Source organism: Juglans microcarpa x Juglans regia, chromosome 8S (genome assembly GCF_004785595.1).
Source record: "Juglans microcarpa x Juglans regia isolate MS1-56 chromosome 8S, Jm3101_v1.0, whole genome shotgun sequence".
Lineage (NCBI taxonomy): Eukaryota > Viridiplantae > Streptophyta > Magnoliopsida > Fagales > Juglandaceae > Juglans > Juglans microcarpa x Juglans regia.
In genome coordinates, this window is record NC_054609.1 from 9,444,960 (window position 1) to 9,470,561 (window position 25,602).

A 25,602-nucleotide genomic window follows, 5' to 3' on the forward strand; every position below is an offset into this window, starting at 1 on the left:
AATGCTCTTTTTACCACTAAGTTCTTTCCTTCAAGAGTTCTACTACATACAGTCACTTTTATGTATTCTTTGTGCACTCTGGTGATGTGATTGACCAAAACAGTTATTTTATATTAAAAAAAAATGACGTAACTAATCACATTAATAGACTGTATAAAGAGTACGTAAAAGTGACTATATATAGAATTTTTGTTTTCTTCAATTCATTTTAGATAAGCTAAAAATAGACTGGGCTCCTCACTCACATGAAAAGAAATTCCACCCCAAACTCTTTTTGACTACAAAGGGTCTTGGATTTCTAATTAACTCATAACTAACCTAAAATTTTATTTTATTACAAAAGAGTTCTTCCCAATTACTAAATATTGCAGCTTATAACCCCCTTATAATATCTATAGAGAAATAAAGTATTAATATATTGTCACAATTTATTTTTCCTACATCTTAATTCCTTGAGTACCCAATTTATTCTTTTCATTATTATTTTACCCATATAATGAATTCCCATTAAATTCATCTCAACCCAATATTTTGTATCTCAATGGAGACTATGAATTTCATCTGGAAAATCAATATTCCCATACACAAATGATATATGAATTAAATAAAATATCATTGCAAAATTTCATTCTAATTGGATTATTAGGGCATTAATCCAAACACATACAACTAGATGACACCATCACACATCATACACTATACACACATGATATATCTTGAGGGCTGGACAAAAATGACACTTAAAAACAAGTCTAGCCTGCTAGCAATAATAGCCTAAGAATTGCCTAGTTGCTACAGTGCATGTAATCTTTTGCCAGCATTATACAGTCCCCAATGCATATTCTCGTTACGAGATTTACGTATTTGAATATTGAGTTAGGAGGATATAAATTAAGATAATTTATAAATAGTAATGAAATATTTGAGTTGAAATGAGATAAGTTAAAATAATTTGACTTAAAATATTTTATAGTGTTTGACTTGAAAAGTATTTATATTTATAGTGTTTGAATATTGAGATGAGATGAAAGCATCTCTCTATTTAAAACCAGACATAGCACGTAATTGGAATGATTAAAATAACTAAAAAATTATGTGAATGGTAGTAAAATGATTTGAGTGAAAATATTTTATTGAGTTTTGAGAAAAGAGAAAAAAAAATTTATTTGAATATAATTTTTTAATATGTTTTTTATTTTAAAGTTTATAAAAGTTATATTGAAGTTTGTAAAACTTATATTGGTTTTTATATTTGAGTAATGATTAAATGTAAAGTTTAAAATTTGAAATAAATAAGTATTTTCTATTTGAATGATATTTGAAAATGATGTTACGATAAATTTTGGCACTGTTTGATGTTACCCAAACATACTCTTAGACTTTCTAATTAAAAGAAAAAATAACAAAAGATTGCCCTAGGTGAAACGAGTTTTGATTGGAGTTGGGAATCTGTCTCTCTCTAATGTGAAGATGGCCACAAATCAACTTCATAAGCATATCCTTTTGATTTGCGTGATGCTGGTGTAGGAGAATTTCATCTATTTGTTTTTAATTGAAATATATGTCTTGCTTTTGTTGACATAAAAAAGAGAGTATGGAATAAATTACAAAGCTAGAAGGAGAAATTGTTATCACAAGGAGGAAGAGAAGTCCTTATTAAGCCAATAGCTTTATCGATTCCTACATATGTTGTGTCATGCTTCAAGCTACCTTTGGGTTTATGTATGGAATTTGCAAGAATGATGTCTAGGCACTGATGGGGACAGAGGGGAAATGAACAAAATATGCATTGGTTAAGTTGGAGGCATTTATGTGCTTCAAAATTCAGAAGGGGGATGGGGTTTAAAAGTTTACACACCTTTAATATAGCTCTCTTGGCTAAGCAATGATGGCAAATTTTACAAAATGAGGGGTTTTTACTGCAAAGGATTTACAAAACTAAATATTTTCCCAATAGTACATTCTTTCAAGCAAAGTTGGGGTTGCATCCTTCTTATGCATGGAGGGAGATCTTTGTAGCAAAGAAATGGTTACTAGAGGGATGTCGATGGCGGGTAGGGTCTGGAGTCTCTATTTTTATTTGGAAGGATTATTCGGTTCCAAGTCATAAAAGCTTAAGAAGAAGTGTTGAGAATGGGCTTCCTGCTTCTCAAGAGGATGCAACTATGGATAGCCTTATCTGTCAGGACACAAGAAATTAGAGGTTTGATACTGTTAGAGCTCTCTTTGATACAATAGTAGCTGAGGAAATCTTGAAGATTAGATTGCCTTTTATGTCTTGTAGTGATAAATAGATATGGACAGAGGAAGTAAGTGGATGTTTTACTGTAAAAAGTACTTATAGGCTATTTCAAGCTTTGAGTTTGAGATGATAGCTGAACCCTCCAGCTGGGTGCAAGATAGACACATGTAGAAGAAGTTATGGAAGATGAATGTGCCAAAGAAGATTAAAACTTTTGCATGGCGAGCCTGTAGGAATATTTTGCCTACACTAAAAAATATGAGGCATCGAAAAATTGAAGTGGAAGGAAGATGTTGTTTCTGTGGAGAAAGGGATGAAGATGTTACTCATGCATTGTTGTTCTGTCCTCAGTTAAGTGAGATGTGGCGGCGGTTTGGTCCAATAGGTTTAAGGCTCCAACATGATAAAAGTTTTATGGATAATGTGAAAGGTGTGTTAACTACTAGTAGTGAAGCATATTTTACCCACCTATTTGTACTGTGTTGGGGCATGTGGTATTGAAGGAATAAGTTGAAGATGGAAAGTGAGAACATCACTCCCTAAGCAGCAGCAAATATGGCTATTTCTTTGTACAAATCTTTCTCAGTTTTAAAGGTTTCTAATGTTGCAGATGGGAAGAACCTGTGTAGGTGGATATCACCTCCTTCTGATTTTCTGAAGCTCAATGTTGATGGGGCGGTCTTCACAGAGTATAAAAAGACTGGAATTGAAATGGTTTTACATGATAGCAATGGCAAGGTGGTGATGGCAGCAGCTGTCTTTGAACCTGCAGTGCATGAACTATCTACCATTGAGTTATTTGCTGTATTTCGGGGATTGCAAATGTGCCTTCCATTGGGCATCCCTAAATTAATTGTTGAGTCTGACTGTTTGCTGATTGTTCAAGAATTGAAAGCTGCCCGGGAGTCTTCATCTTTTAATAGTGATTTAAGTATGGAGGTAAAGAGTCTAATGTGCCTTTTTCCAGAAAGTGATCATTGAGCATGTACATTGAGAAGGTAATGGTGTGGCTCATTGTTTAGCTAGGTACACATGGAATGTATTGGATGTTCAGATGTGGTGGGGTGCTATCCCTGAGTTTGTTGGTCAGGCCATGTGGTTTGATCATGCTGTCCTGTAAGGATGTTTATGAAATTGGAATGAAAGTGCTCTATATGTCAAAAAAAAATAAAAATCTATGTCTTGCTTATCTCACTTATATTCGAATAATGATGCATTCCTTCATTTTGCCTTTGATCATAGACTTTGAACATTCGTGCAAGTTGACGGATAATGAAAAAATGTATTTGAGAAATATTACATAATGACACGCCGCTGAGCAAGCTCAATAAATTCAAAAATAACTTTCTAAGATCTTGATTTTGTTACGAGACCCAGGCAATCCAAAAAATGTATGTCATATCCAAAAATCTTGAGATACACTTGCTTATAAGATAATAGTTACTTCATGCTATGGTCACCGGTTATTCCATATGTTAAAATTCTTAGTACAGCTGTAACCTTTTCAATGGAAGAAAAACCAAGTCTTCCAGTTATGTCTTCTTTGGATGAAATATGGCTTGTGAGCTTTGATCTCAGATTGAATTCAAAGAAAAAGAGATTGCTTCATCTTGGATCTCCTACGAAATACTTCTGGTGGATAATGTATTGACGAGGTGATGTTTCATGAAAAGCGTTCATGTCCTTGCAAACGATTATGTCTAATGTATTGACGAGGTGATGTTTCTCCTTCTACTTAGTTTGAACAGAACCCTATAACCCAAAAGAAAGGAGTTTATTAACCAAATCATCATAACTTGAGTCCATCTCAAACTATTCATGAACAGTTGATTTCATTGACAACCCTCATCCGGAAAAGAAAGAGGTTCTGAGAACTCTTTTGCTTTTGTAAGTTGAGGTTTTGAAAATTACCGATTCAACGAAAAAATGGGGATGTTTGACAATGCAAACTCAATGAGAAACTTTGGTGCACAAATGTCTTAATATTGGCACCTTCAACTTAATGCTAACCTTAACTTGTTCTGGCTCGTCTCAATTCAGGTTGGTCTTTCCCTAAAGCTGTAGAAAACATATAGTTTGGAACTTGTTTATTGTTACACCAAATATCACTTTCATCCGGGGCAACATGATAGAATTTCAGGCAGCATTCTATTCCAATCTACTCAGTCACACTAAAATTAAGAACGACTGGAGCTTGTTCAAATAGTGAAATGAGATGAGATTATTTTAGATGAGTTGAATAAAATATTATTAAAATATTATTTTTTAATATTATTATTATTTTAAAATTTGAAAAAGTTCGAATTATTTATTATATTTTGTGTATATTTGAAAAATTTGTAATGATGAGAGGAAATGAGATTGTTTCTCTATCCAAACAAGCCCTAAAACCTACACAATCCAACCAACCAGAACTGACATTGACTAAAAGAATGTCTTGATGCTGAGTTGATTCTTCTTTTATCTCCTAGAACCGAATATCATATATGACACAAGATGCATTGATTTTGAGTCTTGACAACAACCATCACCAACCACATCACAAACAGAAAGCATTTGGGGCATTATTGTTGAAGATCAATATATCATTTGTTTTTTTAGTGATCAGAATCAAAGATCACAAAACTGAATTGAGGAGATTTTTTATGGTTTGTAATCCAATTGTTTTCCAGAAAGACCACAAAGAAGTTTTGTCATATTGCCATTTCACTTTATTTGATGAAAATGATATAAACTTTTCGAAATCTTCATTTACCTAATTATCAGGAAGATGAAATGCACCTTGCCTTCTGTAGAACTAGCATCCATAATAAAACTGTATATCATTGGATAAGCAAAATGTATCTGTAGACCAGCAAATTACAATCAGAGAAGAATTGCACACCAATTCAACAACATGCAAAACTAACATGCCATCCGGTTTCGTTCGTTTATATTCTATTATGCATATCCAGCCATTCCAACAGTTGAGCTGGCACGATTGGTTTTATGAGCCACCTCAGTGGTAGTTGCTTTGGTGAAGTACATGTAGTAATACACATTGAGAATCATTGTTGCAACCACAAACACTGCTCCAGTAATGAAAACACCCTTCCGCAACATTTCACATGAGAAGTTCTGAGCATAAAGCACTGACCGATACTTAGTGTGGTACGCATTCCTCGTTGCGCCCGCAATTAGACATGCTTCAGCAACCAGAAAAGTCAACCTGCAGATGCATAAAATGTAACTAGAACATCTTGGGTATCAATAAGTTTTCTTTTGAGAAAATTATCCTAAGGTCAGATACACAAGTTAAAGAGTCAAATTACTCCTCTAACAAATTATAATAAGAAAATATCCCAATTCTCTCAACACTTCACCAAACATAGCATTTCTTTGTACCAATCTTTGGAAAAAAAAAAAAAAAAAAGCAGGGGATGAGTACCGGGTGGGGAGCACCCAGTCAGAATGCCCTCACATAAAATACGCCTACAATGGACCCTGATGAGGCACGCTATAATTTGCATAGGTTGGCTTTCAGAGACTACAGATTTATCTGATCCAGATAGGAAATGAACGGGGAAAGCAAGTAAACACCACAGCAGCATGAATGAATAGCATAGAGAGAGAGAGAGAGAGAGAGAGAGAGAGAGAGAGAGAGAGAGAGAGAGAGAGAGAGAGAGAGTGAAAGTGTTAACAAGAAAAACCAGATACTCACCAGGACGAGACAAAATAAATAATAGACCACGCTCGGTTGCCACCTGGGGCTAAAGGTCTCCCAAAACACATGCACCTTGTAACACCCATGAGTAAAGATTCACCAGAAAGAAGGAACAAGAAAGCACCCACTCCATAACCAGTTGCAACATCTGAGTTGTAAACACAGTAACTTGAATTTGTTCGAGTATCTTCTACTATATGGCCCTGTTTTAGAAAAATAAGTTCCTCAGTCGACATTTTTGACAAATAATAAGCAATACAGACTGCACTCCGATACAAATTACACTTAAAGGTTTCAAGATGCATGGTTTCTGTTCAACACAAACTTCCATCAATCACCAGAGGATGGAAGGAAGGAAATATGTTCATTTGTGTACAAACTATAAAGACAGGGAAGGCTCGGCCACAACCAATGGAAGTACAAACCAAATAAAATCTTGGCTATTGGTGTAGTTGATGCTTCGCCTTACTTTGCCTAGCTGGACCATTACCCACCCACCTTTGATAAGTGCAAAGCAGATGATGAACGCCAGGCCCCAAACAAAGTAAAAAGCCAAGTATTTAAATACGATTTCATCTTATCACTCAAGAATTATAAGCTCTCGAACTATATACATTTCACGAGTAATTGGAAATATGTTTGCACAGCAACATATTTCTAACTCTCGTCCCCATAATGCAGGAAATCCAGACACTTAACAGCATGCTCAAGCAAGAAATCAATCAACTTCCACAGAGCTAATGTGAGGATGATCACAGAAATAAAATCTCAATCCAAAAGAAGTTTTAAATTTTATAGGACCTAAAAGCCTAAGGCTACAAGTAGGAAAAACCTCTAATCTGGAAAATCCAGAAAATAATCTATATCCCAATCAGTAATGTCAAATATACATAAATTTTCGGAGGAATATCCTTGTGAGGGCTTAATAAATAAACATGTTGGCACACCAACATAATAAAAGAGGTTAAAACCAATGGGTTTACATATCAGCAATATGATATCATCCCTACTAAAAACCAATGTGGGACATAACCAACCACACCAAAAAACACGGCAATCTTCATGTTTTGAGCTGACAGGTCACCCCAAGATCAGAGAACAATGATTAAAAAGAAGTCAGAGGGCAACCCGTCAAAAAGAAATGCTACTTTTTCCCAGTGAAGAATATAGGAATTCTTAAAGAAAAATGTGACACAAAACCCTTGAGCAGATACAACAATAAACCCACACCTAAACAAGCAGATCTCTGCTATCTAGTAAACAAATCTCGGAAACGAGAAACAAAGAATAAGAAAAAACAAACCATGAACGGAAAAAAAAAAAATTCTAATATGCTGAGAAAGAGATCATACAAGAAATGAGAATAAACCTACTGCAATTAGAGCACAGAAAGAGTAAAGCTTGATAAGTAAAAGGAGAGGAAGTGGCTTACTACGCTTCTTCGTCTCTCAGCAGCAATGGCGAACCCGAAGGCCACTAAGCATAGAACAACCACCAGAAGGTGCACCAGGGTCGAACCCTTTCCTTCTCCCATCTCTTCCCCAAAGAGAGAGAAAGCAGAATATCAGAGAGAGAGAGAGAGAGAGAGAGAGAGAGGGGGAGAGAGAGAGATCTAAGCAACTCAGCAGGTAAAAAGCCACTGAGTAGTGATAAAAAGCGTGAGACAGTGAGGGAACTTTACTAAACTTTGTGGGCAGGCGACAAGAAAAGCAGTGAATGTTGTTGTGTTGAAAAAGAAGCCGAATCTTAGACCCACGCGCATGGAGGAACTGATGAGACAAGCCATAAGAAAACCTCGTCTTGGTTGGGTGGGTGAGCGCGAGTTACACCACGACAGGACCATGTGAGTGGGTGTTTCAGCTTGAAGATTGCCTAGTGTGAAATGGCTTCCCATACAGTCGTCTTGACGATGATTATCGTCAAAACTTTTTTTTTTTTTTTCTTTTCCTATTATTTGATTCGACATTAATAATTTCTATCGGTCCAATCTTTAATATTTGATCAATTTAATTTTAAAATTACTGCATTAAATTTATCGTAGTTCAAAATCTGAAATTTTGAACTATAATACATTTCTTCAAGTTAGTTAATTGCTATCCTTATTATTTTATTAACAAAATCATCATTTTTAGCTCGTGAATTTGTTTCTTTCTCCCCTTTATTTTCTTCTGTCTTCCTTCCCTCCCAATAGTCCGAAATTTCCAATTCCCTTTCTTTCTCTCTATCTATTCACTCCATTTTCCTCTATCTTTTTTTTTCACCAAGCTATTTATTTCCTTTGCTGTGAGTCACCAGTTCATCTTCGTCTAACAAAATTAAATCTCCATTAATTGTTAAAAAATCAAACTTTTGGTATGTATGGTCCTGATTGATTTCAACTATCAAAGCCATCTCGATCGTCGTTGAAAATGACACCAATGGCGGCGAGATTGCGAACGCAACATTGTTATGCTCCCCATGAAACTTTGAAATTCGCGAGGAGAATCATTGCGTACACCATTAGAGTGGGAGTATGAGAAAAGACCTGTTAAAATAGCCACACAAATGAAGCATGCATCTCTCTCTGAACCCGAGCGAGAATCCCCTGCAGGTCTTCAATTTATGTATAACAACCATTAACCAATTAGAGCTACAAAGAGTAGTTATAACTGGCACTGAATTTCAAAAAGAGTTTTTATATTGTTTTATTAGTATGTGTCACTGTGTAACTGTGTTGTAGTGCAATATTTGTCTGCAATAAGATTTTTCTGTGGAGTCTAGCAAGTAGAATTTTTCCTTGTACTGATCTAAGCTTATCATTTCAGTTTTCAACATAGACTTCTGCTCAACCAAACTGTTTGCGACAGGCTAGGAAGAATGAGGAAGAGGAATTCATCACTGGGCCACTCTCTGTTCTGATGATGAGTGTTAAAAACAACACTATGGTAAAATTTAAAATTAACATCCTTTTATATAAGTTGCTCACACTTTATTATTAAGTTTAGCTTTAAAAAATAAATTGATTTTTTGATTGTAAAGGAAGGCTTGTGTAATGGGTTAAGTACGTTGTTATTGGTAAGGGGGCTTGTGGGAAGGGTTGAGTTAGAGATAGTTCATTGAGAGAAAAATGTTAGCTGCTAGAGCAAGTCGAAAAAAGAGGTAATTTGTTGATTTTTTAGAAGCCCTTGTTGGAAGTTCTCTTGCTGAAAATGGAATTTGTTTTGTTTCCTGTACAAGACCTTTGATTTTTGAACTTATATGACTAACGAGACTTGTTTCTCAATTGAATTTTCATGCTTGCTTTGGTTGCCATGATTACAAAGGTTTGGCACTTTGCATCCTTTCATCATCCGTGGTGCTACAAAACTAAGACCCTTGTTCAATAAAACGTTCTATAAATGTTCAGAGTAGTTGGTCTAAACGAGAGAATACCTTTAGAATCTGTTTGTCAATTAGAACATGTTCCATGTAACCCAAGCTAGTTTTCTTGTCTAAATATGAAAGAGAACCAATTCCTCGACTGCACAAAAGAAGTCAATTGTGGCAATGGTAGTAGTTGGATTCTTGAATATCTAATGTCTTTTTCTTTATTTGTTAATGTCTAATAGAAAAAAGTGATTCACAAGCTTTGCCTTTAGCATAAACACATTCATTATTAGTTCGATTGTTCTACATAAAAAAGATTCCTAATAGTTACAACAATATTTTCCATTTGCTTTTTCTTATTCAATTGGTCTTTCATGGTGGTGTTGAAATAGGATGTTACAAGATCATAACTATGAGGAATTAAAAGAGTAAGAGGATGATGACCCGATTTTTGTTCTGACTAATGAATGGAGGGAGTTCTTTGTTTCATTTGTTATCTATGTTGGAAGCAATTGATGCTCATGAATGAATGAAAATACTACAAATTTGTATTGATTTACTAATTTACTACTCCAACATGAGTAACTAATATTTATATGTTCGAGCGTCTTCTGTGATTGATACACTCGAAAGTAGAATCCAGTTTGGTGTGATGAGACAATTCGGCTATTGCAATCCACTCATTTTTTAAGTAGGCAATTTGGAAGAGCTTTTACTTTAATTTCTATACAATATCATAACATTTTCTCCAAATTTTTGTGCATGACATTTTGCAAATATTTACCTGTTCTATTACTGCAATGACTATGGTTACTTTAATTAGTATATGGTTAGTGTAATTATAAAATATGAAAAAAATTAAAAATATTATTATTAAAAAATAATATTATATTATTATTTTGATGAATCTAATAGCTAATCTAATTTGGAGTTATGGATAGGGACGTTTTGGATTTATAGAAAACATATACTTTTTTATCAAATTTTGAATATGGATTACATGGAACTAATGTCAATGCTCTAATAATACAAGTGGTTTGGTGCACAAATTGTGTATCGACGTTGACATATTTTTTTTTTATTAAAAATAAATATAAGAATGAAAATCTTGAGAGAAGAAGAAGGTTCTCTATCTCACAAAAAATATTTTCATCTCAATTTGTACCGTTTCATTAAACGGATGCCTTACATGTCAGAATTGGTGCGCAAACTTGTTTATAAGAAGACTTTTCCCTAATATGTCATGTGACAAGATTTAAAAAAAAAAATATTATATGTATGTTTTAAAATTCTTAAATGTTAGACTGCATAAGATGACAATTGTTGTCTTTTGATTCATCATGACGATCATAACCATAACCATAAGTTAACAAAGTCTTGACAAAAGGATTTCTTGAAGAGAAGTGCTCCATACATAAATGGAGTATACAAAAATAAACCTATAAATTTATATAATTTTATGTGATCTGTTAAATTTATTTTACAATAAAAGTAAATTTATAATTTGACGTACTACATCAGTTTATGAGTTTACTTTTGTGTAATCTCTTTGTGACGAAAGTATTTTTTTTTTTTTTAAAAAACTTGAAAATATTCACACACTCACGTGTGGATAGTCTACTGGACTATCTTGTGAGTGGCAAAATCGTGCTAATTAAGTTAAGCCATTATTGTCAAGAGCTTAATAGCCTAATGGCATATGATCCGATTTTTCAAAAGAAAAATTTGAGTTCGAAACTTTCTACCATTTTATATATATATATATATATATAAAATTTAATCACAATTAAGACTGTTAATCTAGGCTAGATTGTTTCTCGAGTTCAGAAAAGATTTTTTTCCAATTCGTTTCCGAACTCGAGAAACAATCCAAATAACCGAGTTCACATGGATGGTTACTTGGACCGACAATCGGATTCCCATCCGTCCAATACCCAAAACCCAAAGACGAATACTGGTAAAGAATGAGGGTACTAGATAAAAACCCCATACTCGAAACCTGATTTCTATTTTTAAAATGAGTTGGGCTACTCTGCCACCCAGGGTAGCCTGCTCTCTTTGACTGCTAGTGTTTTTTTTTTTTTTTTTATTTTTCTAATCACATTTTTTTAATATATCTAAATATTTTAAAAAAATAAAAAATAAACCAATATATTTTAAATCACTTCATTAATCACTAAGTAAAAAAAAAATTGTCTAGCAGTCAACTTGAGCAGTCAAATTAAGAGGCAAAGTAGTTTTTTACTTTTAAAATAACTCCACCTTAAACATGAAACAAAGCCTTCAATATGCAGGGCTGCAAGTCTTGTGTGGGGTTGGGTGGTAGTATAATCTTCCCCTAGTTGTATTTGAGATATGTTCATCTTTCCCCTGTTTGTGCCTTTCCATCTTCACCCATTTTTTCTTTTTCATTAATGATTCCTTCTGTCTGATCCAGTTTTTGCCAATGTTGAGCATATTTACACTCGAATTTGGACAACCATGTAAGGTCCTAATTAGCTTTCCTGTCTTCATCACAAGAGAATAGTTATCCGATCTTTAGCGAGTGAAAAATGACGTTTTTTGCTTTTAAAGAAATACTTTAAATACAAATAAATCACATGACAATAAACTCACAAGGTAACATGGCTTGATGTGATACGCCATACTATAAAGTTAATTTTTTCTATACTCGTTACTATCTCAACCTAACATCTATACTGGTCTCGGTCACCATTAAACATAGAGGCAACTATTTCCTTGTTAATGGATATGAATGCTTCTTGCTGAAGTGTTAAAAATACTGACTTCTCTTGCTTATATATTAAACAGACTCCTAGTTCCTTTTACTTCTGGGATGCTCACTTATATAAATGCCCTTTAAAAGTTGTGTGTGTATGTATATGTATATATTATATATATATATATACATATCTATATATATATGTATATGTATATCCGGGTATACAAAATTGCATCTGGGTGAACAACCTGAGCCATAATACGGTAGTCATGATCGGACTATCCATGGAATATCCAAATGGTATTTACGATTTGACCATCTGTACTCCTCAAGAGTCGTCAGTGCATTATTGTCCAAGTCTCAACTTCTAGTTTAAGTCTAATAAAGTGAATAGTGTTTGTTCCTGCTACCAAGCTGCCAAAATTCATCAATTTTAGTGTTCCCTAATTCAGTGTCAGGTTCTCAATTTTCTTTCGATCTTGAGTATGCCAATGTTTGGGGTCCATCTGCTACTATTTTTTTAATTGTTTTCGATATTTTATTTCTTTTTATAGAGTATTTCAGTTGTTATACGTGACTTTATCCCATTGCTAATAAACTTGATGTCTTGTTCATTCTCTCAAATTTTGTTAAAATTGAAAAATATTCGAACTTTCATTCACATAACTTGATTTTTACAATGAGAAACGTTACATATATATAGCCATAGAAGGCTAACTTTGTATGGAAACTTTGTATGTAAGGGAATGATTTTCTAATTACAAAAATTATGGAACTAATTACAAGGATTAGACTAAGTATGGAAACATGTATCAAAGGTAAGTAGACTAATTATACAAATTAGACAGATTCCTAGAATTAAGGTGATTGATTTTCTAGAGATGAAAAATCTGAAAAATATGGCAATTGACAATATATAGCAATTGTCAATACTCTCCCTCAAGTTGGCGTATGAAGATCTGTAATACCTAACTTGCGTGCAAAATGATGAAAAAGTTTCCGTCCTAAGGCTTTGGTGAAGATATCGACAAATTGTTCAGTGGAAGAAGTGTGAAAGGCTGTAAGAAGGCCCGGGCGAATTTTATCACGAACAATGTGATAATCGATCTCAATGTATTTGGTACACTCATGGAACATGGGGTTGTGTGCAATGTAGAGAGTGGATTGGTTGTCACTATGTAAGGTGAAGGACTCGAGATGAGAAATTCCAAGATCAGTGAGAAGTTGCTTTAACCAGGTGAGTTCACAGGTAGTGACGACCATAGCTTGACATTCAGCTTCAGCGGAAGACCTTGCTACTGTAGTCTATTTCTTTGTACTCTATGAGATTGGACTGGTCCCTAACTGAATGAAATATCCGGTGGTGGAACGGCGAGTGTTGGGACATCTAGCCTAATCAAAATCATGTGTTTCACTCTTCCCTTTCCAGGTGGGAATGGTCCAACCAAGTCGACTCCCAACTGGGCGAAGGGCCATGGGGAGGTGACGGATGATGATTTTCTGGTGGGCAGTGCGGAACTGGGGATTACGCCTAGCACTGGGTGCATCTCCTAGCAAACTGTTTGGCTTCCCTAAGGGCGTTGGGCTAGTAGTACCTTGTCCTTAGGGCTTTCCTTACTAACTCCTTCTCGCTGGAATGGTTACCACAGAAGCCCTCGTGTATCTCTGCGAGTACATACTGTGCTTCCTCGGGTGATGCACCTTAGTAAGGGTGTTGCGAAGCCCTTTTTGTATAGGACACCATTGATTTTGCAAACTGCACCGCTTTCCTCTTAATCTTCCTTGCTGCCTCCTTTCTTTCATGGAGCTTCCCTGTCTGCAGATAGTCTTCTATTTCAATGGCTCATTCTGGTGTCCCGGGTCCCATTTGTGCTACCAAGATCCCAACAATTGGTACTTCTATCAGCCTCCTCTGTACTTCCCATGGTAACTATGCATCGTCCCTGGTCGATGCCACCTTTGCTAGCCTATCCTCCACTGAGTTGTCCGCCCTTGAAATTTGCATTATAAAGAAGTATTCGAATTGGTCACGTAGTGCTAGTACTTGCTCGAGGTATTTCTTAAGCTTTTCCCTTTTAGTGGCGTAGGCCCCTGTGACCTGGTTCACCACTATTTGGGAATCTGTTTTAACCGCTACCTGATTGGTGCCTAGTGCCTTGGTGGCGGATAATCCTGCAATGAAGGCTTCATACTCCACCTCATTATTGGTGGTCTTGAAGGTGAGCATCGCCATACAATAATGCTTTTGTTTTGCTTCTATGATGATATGTACCCCTATGCCGCCCCCTGCTCGGCATACTGACCTATCGACAAACACTGTCCAGGGTCGGCCTGTAGGGGGAGCCATGATTTCTACGGGGAACCCGCTGAACTCAGCCACGAAATCTGCGAGGGCTTGGCCATTAACTACGTTTCAGGGTGCATAGCTGATTTCGAACTCGCTGAGTTTTATTGACCATGTGACCAGACACCCAAAGGAGTCTGGTTTTTGCAGTACCCTTCCGAGAGGATTTTCTTTCAGAACTTTTATGGGGTTGGCCTGGAAGTACGGTTGTAGTCTTCTAGCGGCTACTACTAGTGCGAATGCCAACATCTCCATTCGCGGGTATCTAACTTCGGCGCCTCATAGAGCACGGCTTGTGTAGTAAACGTACAAAATATCCCATTGATTGGGCTGTTTCAATAGGGGCAGGCTGGCCAAATACTTTTTCAGTCCTTTAAAGGCTTGGTCACACTCTTCATTCCAAGGGTGCTCCTGCTTTAGAACTCAAAAAAGGGGAGGCATTTATCCGTGGACCGCGATACGAACCTGTTTAAGGTTGTTATTTTTCCTGCTTGGCGCTGAGTATCGTTGATGATTCGGGGTGGCACCATTTCCAAAATTGCTTCTATCTTCTCAATGTTGGCTTCTATTTCTCTTTGCAAGACTATGAATACCAGGAACTTGCTCGAGTTTACTCCGAACACGCATTTGGCCGAGTTCAATTTCATCTTGTATTTTCACAACACCACGAAGGACTCCTTAAGATCTGTTAAGTGCTGGGTGGCTTCTTTACTTTTCACTAGTAGCTCATCTATGTACACCTCCATAGTTTTCCCAATCTGGTGCTTGAACATCCAGTTAACAACCTTTGGTATGTTTCCCCGACATTCTTCAGTCCAAAAGGCATTACCCGATAACAGTAGAGTCCTCTGTCGGTTATGAACGTCGTCTTCTCCTCATCCACCTTGTTCATCCTGATTTGATTGTACCCAAAGTAGGCATCCATAAAGCTCAAAAATTGGTGTCCAGTTATGGCTTCCACGATGATGTCAATTCGGGAGAGTGGAAAACTATCCTTGGGACAAGTTTTATTAAGGTCGGTGAAGTCCATGCACATCCTCCATTTGACATTGGTTTTTTTTTACTAGTACCATGTTGGAGAGCCATTCCGGGTAGTGTGCCTCCCGTATGAAGCCCGATGCTAAAAGTCTATCTATTTCCTCTGCTATGATCGTGCATTTCTCTGTGCTAAATGACCTCCTCTTCTACCACACTTTCTTAGCCTCTGGATTAACGCAAAGGTTGTGCTCTATGATTGAATTATCGATCCCAGGCATATATTCGTGGCTCCCGGCAAATAAATCACTATGTTCAATCAATAACTACTTCAAGGCCTCTTGATACTTTGGTGGGAGGTTCGTACCAACCTTTGTTGTGGCATTTGGGCAGTTTGAGTGCTGTTGCATTATCCCTAAAGGTTCGTTCGCTTCGGCTTGCAACAAATCCTTTTCATTCCTAGCTTCCATGTTCGGTTCTTCGTTTACGAGTGGTGGTGGCGGCGAGGGTGGCAGTGGCGGGCCTCCCCTCGAGCTACTTACCACACATACTGCTGGCACCCCTGTCTTCAATTCTTGGACGTAACACTCTCGAGCCAATATATGCTCAGCCCAGATTTCGTTGACTCTTGCCTCTATTGGGAACTTCACTTTAAGGTGGTATGTGGAGGTAACTGCCTTTAGGTTATTGAAGGTCGGGCGTCGTACTACGTCGTTGTAAGATGATGGGGCCTTGACTACTAAGAAATCTGTCATGGTAGTTGTAGATGTTAAAGTTTGGCTAGGACTAGGTGACTAAGTTGATAAGTTTATATAGGATTAGGTAACTTAAATGATAGAGTTTATCCTATCATTAAGTTGGTAATTTTGGATGAATGTAAATTATTTATTGACTTATCTATAACAATATTAAGTTTATCTAGGAGGTATTAGAGGTTGTTTAGATAAGTCATAAGTGGGAAAATCGAGTCCTAAGGAATCTGCACTTATCCAGAAAAGAGGTTAATCTGAAATCTGTTACTGCAGTGAAGAGTTATCGCGAAATGTCAGCATTCCGTCAGGATACGACTTCGCGACCGTCAGTAGAGTTCTACTGCAGATCAAATTCCTACCAGACTCATTCCGTCAGCAAAGTCCTATTGCAGATCAAAATCCTATCAGATTTGTTCCGTTAGTAGAATCCTACTGCAATTGAAATTGATTTTCAGATTGATTATTTAAGGGATCCTATTGGTTAGGATCTGAAGGGATTCAGATCTAGATATTTTCTAAAGCACTTTACAGTGTATATTTTGGTGAGAAAATTCCTTAGAGAATTTTCATACTGTTTCTCTCAGAGAGTGGTACTTGAGTGTGAGAAAATGAGAATTGTTTTGTATTTTATCTCTCTTTTTGAGTGCGTGCATACTCCGTGTCGGAGTTGAGGTGATCGAGTTCAGCCACTGGAGTTCCAGGAGAAAAGTCAATGTTTAAAAATCGTCAGAATTCTGGCTGCTACTGCGGTAGAAGACAAATGGGTCATTTGTCTGGTCAAGTAAGAGTGTCAATTAACGAAAGTTTTGTAATTGAGCTTTACTTGTAATTGATTTTCAAATAATAAAATTGACTTTTCTGGGTTTGGCTGTCTCGTAAGATTTTACCTTTAAAGAGTTCATTAAAAGATTTCCCTTCGATACCAATCTTAGTGTTATGCATTTTATTTATTTTATTTTATTGTTTAATTATTAAATTAATTGCATGTTTGACGACTAACTAATTTGTTAAGTGAATTGGTAGATATTTCCGCTGCGTTACAGGGGTACTTAGGTAATTTAAATTGACATCAGAGCATGGTTCTCTCATCCGAGTGTGATCTGTGTTCTTGTAGATCATATCGTCGTCATTATATATCCCGTCACACATTGATGAGGAAAACTATGATTATTGGAAGTTTTCCTAGAGTTTTTAGATGAAAATGTTTGCGACATTAAGCGATAGGACTACTTGCATGTTCTTGCATTCCTTGCATATCACTAGTCTAGGACATGCCTTTTTGTTTAGTTTTTGCTTTATGCTTTTGTTTTTCAGGGTAAAATACATTATTTTTTTGGTTTGTTTCTTTTTTTTGGGAAATGCATGCTTGATATGTCAAAATTTTGAGCACATGTGTTCCCACAAAATAAATTTTTGAACTTATGCATCTCTCTACTTTGTGCAGTTCATTTTGTGCATACTAACCCTTTGGGTCATCTTGACAAAGTTCATTTACAAAGCACTATGAGAAACTTATGTATATGTACCTTATAATTAAGTTCCATATTTATTATTGAGATAATCACCATAAAGAGTCTATGCCTTGAATTCACTAATACTAGTTGAATCTAGTACAATAATAAAGAGATCTTCCATTGCCAAACACAAATAGTTGATCCATATAGAAAAAAGTCTGTGTTATATCATTGCGGAAAAAGACAAACACCATGCATGGATCTATCCCTTGAGTCCTTACAAAAATAATCGTGGCTCAAATCATTGTAGAAAAAGATGAGCAACAAAAATGGACATGAAATGGGTTGTGCAAACTAGTGTTTGGAGGAGATGCTCATGTATCTAGGCCCTAGCATAAAGTTTGACTTTTGAAGTAAGTGACAAACATTTAGGAGCATCTATAAGAAGAAAATACTCATGAATAATATTATAAAAAATATATTGAAAAGAAAAAGAAATAAAGAGTTACTTTTCTATATAAGTTTGCTCACTTACACACTCATATGAACTTTGACATTGATGATCTTATGAGGTGTGAACATCCATAGTGATTGTTGCAAATAAGAGAGTGTACTCTATTAAATTTTTTTTGTGAGTGACACTATATTTTGAACTAAGATGCATCTAGGCATGTTACTTGCCTCATTGCTTATATATATAAAAATAAATTTTTTTATTAAAACTTATTCTTATTATTTATTTATTTTGGTTTATATAAAATAAATATGAAAATATAAAATATATTGAGGTATGAGTCAATGCTGGGATTATTCATGTCGGTTTTAAACTAATGTCCACCAAGTGTTTGTTTTTATGTCTCAACCAAGTTAATTAATTCATTTTGTCATGATTTTACTTGCATCATACTCATATATCATGTGCGTTTAATCCATGAAAAGTTAAGACACATGGGAGTTGTTCTTCATGTCTTCCTTAGTGTATTAATCTCGACTCATATAAGTGATATTTATTATCTTATGAGTCTTGTCATATTAGTAACAAAAAGGAGGAGATTTAATTGTATTGTTGATGGGGAGTTGAACGAGCTGAGGGGGAGTTGAATGAATAAGTAAAGAAAGTGTATTGCTGAAAAAAAAAGGGAGAGATTGAGGGGGAGCAACTATATACTTGAAGGGGAGCAGAAAAATATTGAGGGGGAGAACTAAGTATTGAACATGGTTATTGATGATAACTAGAATACTATTTTAGTAGGTTTATATTACGTCTAACCTTTGATTTTGTTGAGATTAATTTCAAAGAGTGTTCTATGTTATTTCTTCTCATTACTGTATTAAGATTTTCTTCACGAGATCTTGATCTGCTGGTTGTGTTTGTTTCAGGTACACTTTACATTCATCAAATTAGTTTTGTCACCAATCCGCCAAAGGGGAGATTGTAGATGCAAGATATTCCTCAAGTTGACTTTGTCACCAATCTGCCAAAAGGAAAGATTGTAGATGTTAAAGTTTGATTAGGATTAGGTGACTAAGTTGATAAGTTTATATAGAATTATGTGACTAAAATGATAGAGTTTATCTTATCATTAAGTTGGTAATTTTGGATAAATGTAAATTATTTATTGACTTCATCTATAACAATATTAAGTTTATCTAGAAGGTACTAGAGCTTGTTTAGATAAGTCATAAGTAGAAAAATTGAGTCCCAAGAAATCTGCACTTATCCAGAAAAGAGGTTGATCTAAAATCTGTTACTGCAGTGAAGAGTTATCATGAAATGTCAGAATTCCGTCAGAAGACGACCTCACGACCGTCATCAAAGTTCTACTGCAGATCAAATTCCTACTAGACTCATTCTGTCAGCAGAGTCCTATTGCAGATCAAACTCCTATCAGATTTGTTCCGTCATCAGAATTCTATTGCAATTGGAATTGATTTTTAGATCGTTTGTTTAAGGGATTCTATTGGTTAGGATCTGTAGGGATTCAGATCTACATATTTTCTAGAGCACTTTACAGTGTATATTTTGGTGAAAAAATTTCTTAGAGAATTTTCATATTGTTTCTCTCAGAGAGTGGTACTTGAGTGTGAGAGAATTTTCTCTTGTTTTATCTCTCTTTTTTAGTGCGTGCATACTCCGTGTCGAAGTTGAGGTGATCGAGTTCAGCCACTGGAGTTCTAGGAGAAAAGTCAATGTTTGAAGATCGTCAGAGGTTCTGGCTGCTACTGTAGTATAAGACAAATAGGTCATTTGTCTGGTCAAGTAAGAGTCTCAATTGACAAAGGTTTTGTAATTGAGTTTTACTTGTAATTGAGTTTCAAATAATAAAATTGATTTTTCTGGGTTTGGCTGCCTCGTAGGGTTTTACCTTTAAAGAGTTCATTAAATGATTTCCCTTCGATACCAATCTTGGTGTTACGCACTTCGTTTATTTTATGTATTTGATTGTTTATCAAATTAATTGCATGTTTGACGACTAACCAATTTGTTGAGTGAATTGGTAGATATTCCCGCTGCGTTACAGGGGTACTTAGGTAATTTCAGTAGTGACTGTGTGGGCGCCTTGCCCTGCTGTTACCAGGAGCGCGATGGCGCCGATAGGTTGGACAGCCTCTCCTGAGAATCCCTTTAGTGGAGACGGTGATGGTCATAACTTGTCGGCACTTATCCCCATTCTAGTGAATGCGTCCCAGAAAAAGATGTTGATAGAGCTCCCATTGTCGATTAGGACACGTCTGGTCGTGTAGTTGGCTATCTTCAGTGTAACAACCAAGGAATCGTCGTGGAGGTACATAACTCCCTTGTAGTCCTCATCCTCGAATGAGATGGTCAGGGTTGCTTTTGCCCTGGGGTACTTATGTGGCCTATCTGCCATGTATAGCTCGTGAATACTTGCCCGGCGGGCGTGGGCTTCCTGCCAGATGCCGTGGCGCCGCCCCATCAAATCCACTTGCTATTGTGCGGATTTCACCTTGGAGGCCTGTTCTTCGTCTCTCTTAGGTCACAGAGAATTATTTCTTCTCCACTCCTTTTGGTTCTGGCACTTGGGGCTTGTAACATACAAGTTTTGGATTTAGGGTATATAAGTAAATTTCCTAGTTAATTTTTTTTTTCTTTTATTATTATTATAGTTTTATCATATTGTATATTGGTTATTTTAATAATTTCTATTATAATTTTCCTTTGTTTGAAATCACTAGGGTTTTGTATTTTTTTTTATTCTAATAACTATTACTAGATTTTATCAGATTTTACGAATTTTTGTTTGAATTCAATTCTTAGTTCCCCTTATCTCCACCGAATCTCATCTCTTGAATATAGCCTCCGAATTAAACACTTTAAACCTCCCAAACCCGTAAGTTTAATCCCTATTTTTTTTCAAATTTGTAACCCTAACCTCATACTCATTCTCATCTCTTAATTGGTAAATCCGAGTCCTAATAGGAGACCAACTCACATCAGAAAAATCCTACCATATATCCTCTCTATTGTCTATAAAATCCCACAAAAAAATCTCTGTTTTAAACACACGAAAGTACGAGAAAACTCACTTGTGCATAAGCCTTTTACTCTGTCTAGCAGCCACCGTAACTTCCATCCTATCAACCAGCCGCCACCACAGCAGACCGCCCTCTCCTCAGCCACAGAAACTGCCGACCAGCACAGCCCCGTCGAGTCCACTCCCTTCCGATAAGCCCACCACCGTCAACCACTAGTTTCTCTCCTTAGCTTTTCGGTTTTACGGTTCTCTCTCTCACTCTCGGTTGCTTTTCAGCTCAACAGATCCTCACTCTCTCTGCGTCGCACCACCATACTTAGAGGAGTCTCCTATTGCGCCGCCGTGACCCCCGCTAGCCACCCAGACCACCATCGCAGTGACCTTCTCCCTTTCTCGGTGAATTCCTCTATTATCACACGGCCTGTTTCTTTTTGTTTTGTTTCCATGGGTTTTAAATCTCTGATTGTTTGTTTCATAATAGGCCTTTGGGGCCTAAGCCCATTCGGCCAGTGCTTTTCCTGAGACAAAGTATGCTGGGCTTATTTTCAAATGGATTTATGTTTTAAAAGTAATATGGGCCAGGTTACACTTTTACAGAAACTATTCTAGTTATTTTTAAATGGACTGTTTTCTCAGTTAAGACTAGGTTGATGATTTTAAACCCAAGTTTTTAATTAAATAAATATATTAGTCAAATGCTCATCTTATAAGAAAGTGTTGAAAGAATTTGAAATATGTTTTAAAGTATATTATCGAGTCTAATATTTTGTTAATATTCCTTTGTCTATTTAGTAGAATTTTAATAACTTATTATGTTAAGAATATTAAACAATATTAATATTTATTAGTTTTCTTATAAAATTTAATAATTTTGTTAAGAAAGGAAACCTATTTTAAGAATTGAGGTTTTTATTACTTATTTTAATAGAATTGATCATATCTCAAAGTATTATACTAAGTTATATTTTGAAAATGAGAATATGCTATTAGTATTGTAAATAATTTAAGATATCAGTATTCATTGATTTTTGTGATAAACAGAATATTTATTTGATTATGTTCTACGACGTGAATTTAATTTAATAGGATATTAGTACATATTGTTCCCAAACAGATTTAGTGATAGTTGCTATTGCGTATAGGTGTCGAGTTACAAAGTGATATTCAAGAAGAAGCGCAACGAGGTAAGTAATTTGATCACAAATTAGGATCATCACAGTTCAGCTTATAAATAAGTATTATGCAAGCCAGTTCATTTCCAGCTAATTATTTATGCACCACTCATGTCATATGCAAACATGTCATCCAGCATAGCATACAATTTTGTCATTCTACATCATGTTTAAATTCAGAAATTATGATTATGTATGCAATGTCATGCATCTCATGTGTATAAGACACGTAAGCCATCTTAAATTCAAGTGCAAAATAAGATCAGATCAGTTAATAATATAGCTATTCAGATTCATGGTACCGATGCAATTCAGGTTCAGGATGGATGTGCAAACCACGGGCTCAAGCGTGGTCCACCATAGTATGCCAGAATGTTATTAGCGGCTCCCCTTACGGCCGCGGGACGTGGGGCCAGTGCACAACCTCGCACACAGGGTTAAGTGTGTTTGGCCAGTCAGATAAATCAGTTAAATCAGATAAATCAGTCAGATTAGTTAATTAATTCAGTTAAATTAGTCTTGCATAGCATAAACATCAGTATGAATAGTCATGAATTTAAACTCTCAATATGAAAATTTTTATGAAAACCTTATCTTTATTATGTTTATGTTGTGATGGATTTCTTGCTGAGTTTTCGACTCATTTTAGTTTATTTTTATATTTTTAACCACCTATATGAGAATGATGAATACAAGCTGGTAGACCAGGATTATAAGGAGCAGTTAATTTTAGTTTTAGACTTTTTCTAAAATAAAATTTACTTTTATGACATGAATTTATTCAGTTTATTCATTTAATAGTTTTGGAAGATATTTTTATTAGACCCTTTTTCTACAAAATAAATTTCTAATTTCATTTATGAAATATGAGATTTCTTTGCCGGGTTTATTTTATGAAAAATACGTGACATTCCTAGCCTACGAGAAAGGGGTGTTACAGGGCTTCTGCCTTGTCTCGCGATTCTCCTCCCTTTGTGGCTTGATGTAGTTAGCCAGCATCCTTTCTAGTTCCCCACTTCTAGTCATTTCTTCAATTCGCTTCTTTAGGATGATGCAATCCTTGGTCCAATGGGAGTAGCTTTGGTGGTAGGTGTAATGGTGTTGGCCTTTGCCATGCGAGAATTCTTTCTTGAGTTTTTCCTATTTTCCTGTACATTGTGGTTGTTGTGCACCGGTCGATGCCCATGGTCTTGGTGCCTGGTGTATCGGTCTCGCTTGTCATCTTGGTGGCTTCGTCCATTCGTTTTTCTGTCTTTGTGTTTACAACTGTTTTGGTTCCTGTTATTTGATCTTGTCTCCTGCTTTCGTGGTTCTAGCAGAGCATGCAAGGTATCCTCCAATTAATGACGTCATTTGCTTGTGCATGAATTCCCTTAATGTAGATGGAGTTCGTTTGGCCAGCTCAGCCATGAAAGGGCTTCGGGGCCAGATTCCTCCCAATATCACGGTTAAGGTAATTTTTTCATTCTAATCATCAGTGGTGAGCCTCTCTTTATAAAAGTGTGTTAGGTAAATCTTCAGCTTTTCCCCTTCCTTTTGTTTTATGGTTAGCAGGTAAGCTGCTGGCTTGCGGCGCCTCCTGCTTGCCATAAACTGCATGAGAAATTGCTTATCAAGCTCTTCAAAACTGCTAATTGATTCGGGGCGAAGGGTCCCGAACCAACCCCGTGCTATCCCTTTCAACGTCAATAGGAAGGCGCGGTAAGCCACCTCCCCGGGGAAGCTATGGAGGGTCATGTACGTTTTAAAGTTCTCGAGGTGATCAATAGGATCTTTAGATCCATCGTACAGATTGATCTGTGACACTTTGAATTTAGACGGTAGAGGGACTGCCATGACCTCCTCACTGTAAGGGAGATCCGTACGTGTGAGGAGTTGCTTCACAGAAGAGGAGCCACACATCCTCTTCGCCATCTCCTTGTACTTGTCTACCAAACTGCACAGCTCATCATGCATCTTTTTCTTCTCTATTTCTTCACTATTAACCCCCCGGCACTGTGTGCATCTCCTTTAGGCGTCGTTTTAATTTCTCATTCTCCTTCTACAATTGTTCAACAACCGCTACTACTGGTTTCAGTCTTTCCTTCGTTTCTACTAACTTTACTTCTGCCTCTGTCATACTCGGTCCTAGATCTCGGTCAACTTGTGATCGCGTGATGATTGGTATGTAAAAATCACGTTGAAGTCTGTAGGGATCTCACAGATGGCACCACTGTAAAGCACGTGTTTCACACCACTAACCGTACGGATACCCCTGTAGTAATGAAAAGACGACTCTAGTCGCTCTGTGTAAACTCTGATGCTTAAGTCATTAACAATATAAGGATAAGTGTAAATAAAAATGAATATGAAAATGTTTGTTACCTCTAGCAAGTTATTTATAGAAGGATGATGCATGATGACGACTAACTCTGATCACCAGTCTCATGTACCTATCCTTCGTGATCCCTTATCAATTGGAGAAGATACCTCCTGTTTCATAGGAGTTATCTTCCTCATAGATAATTGTGTCTAACTGTGGGTCTTATCTCTAGCTCTTCGGAGTTATCTTGTCTCATGATTGTGGTTACGAGCCCCTTGTCCGTGGACCTTAGCATCCAGTTAGCCTTCTTAGCATTAGTGATGGATGGGCTTAGCCTCGGAGATGGGCTCGAAGCCTAGGGGTCCAAATGTCCCCTCCAATAGGTTTACCTTTTATTTACGTATATCTTCATTCTGTTTAAGTTTGTCTTCTAATAATAAAGGAAAATACTAGTCTTCCCGCAGGGGCTTCAGTTGGGATTTTTTTATTTTATTTTTATTTTTTTAATTCGTGATTAAGTAAGTATTTTTTTAATGATATTGTAAATTTTTTTATTTTTAAAAGTATTTAAATGTGTTAAAAAAATGAATGTAAGAAAATAAAAATAAACATATACAATACATTAGCAGAAGCTCCCGCCGGTAACTGTAAAGCCACCCAATAATGAGTTCGTATCTCCTCAATTTAGCAATATTTTGGTTCCCTAATTTGTAACCACTCACGAGTCATTGGGCCGAATCAAGAATTTTTTCTTAGAGTACCAACCAACGTAAATATAAGAGCACGCATATTTATGTATTTTTTTTTATATGAGTATGCGCGCATTGTTAAAGATATATTCAAAAGCTTTGAGGAAAAAAAGTATTATTGAACTCATTCAAAGTTGATCAAATTAATAAAAAAATCCAACAATGTTCTACAGATCCATCACAATGCACAAGTGAGACAAAAATTAAGAGAACAAAAATTAAAATTCTATAAAAAAATGTTGAGATTGAATGTTATAAAGCTTATATAATATAGACTAGGAATAGCCATATTAGCGACTAGAGATTTGTTGTATTCACTCTGAGAGCATCTCCATTGGATTCTCC

General features: G+C 36.1%; 1 protein-coding gene and 1 long non-coding RNA gene across 2 annotated transcripts; both read right to left on the minus strand.

Moving 5' to 3' along the window:
• Positions 1-5,049: 5,049 nt before the first annotated feature.
• LOC121244840 lies at positions 5,050-7,601 on the minus strand. Its single transcript, XM_041143056.1, has 3 exons — positions 7,378-7,601; positions 5,943-6,148; positions 5,050-5,450 (listed from the first exon to the last, which is right to left on the minus strand). The coding sequence occupies exons 1-3, from the start codon at positions 7,477-7,479 to the stop codon at positions 5,183-5,185; spliced, it is 576 nt and encodes a 191-aa protein (XP_040998990.1). The 5' UTR covers positions 7,480-7,601; the 3' UTR covers positions 5,050-5,182.
• Positions 7,602-8,795: 1,194 nt separating this feature from the next.
• LOC121244019 lies at positions 8,796-23,845 on the minus strand. The gene is made up of 3 exons (XR_005936363.1): positions 23,835-23,845; positions 22,543-22,548; positions 8,796-8,864 (listed from the first exon to the last, which is right to left on the minus strand). It is a non-coding gene; the product is annotated as an uncharacterized LOC121244019 (long non-coding RNA).
• Between the last annotated feature and the right edge of the window lie 1,757 nt (positions 23,846-25,602).

Coding starts and splice junctions, on each gene's coding strand:
- LOC121244840 (XM_041143056.1), bottom strand. CDS start 7,479: ATGGGAGAAGGAAAGGGTTCGACCCTGGTGCACCTTCTGGTGGTTGTT. Junction 6,149..7,377: donor CTGAGAGACGAAGAAGCGTA/GTAAGCCACTTC, acceptor TTTCTAAAACAG/GGCCATATAGTAGAAGATAC. Junction 5,451..5,942: donor ATTTATTTTGTCTCGTCCTG/GTGAGTATCTGG, acceptor ATGCATCTGCAG/GTTGACTTTTCTGGTTGCTG.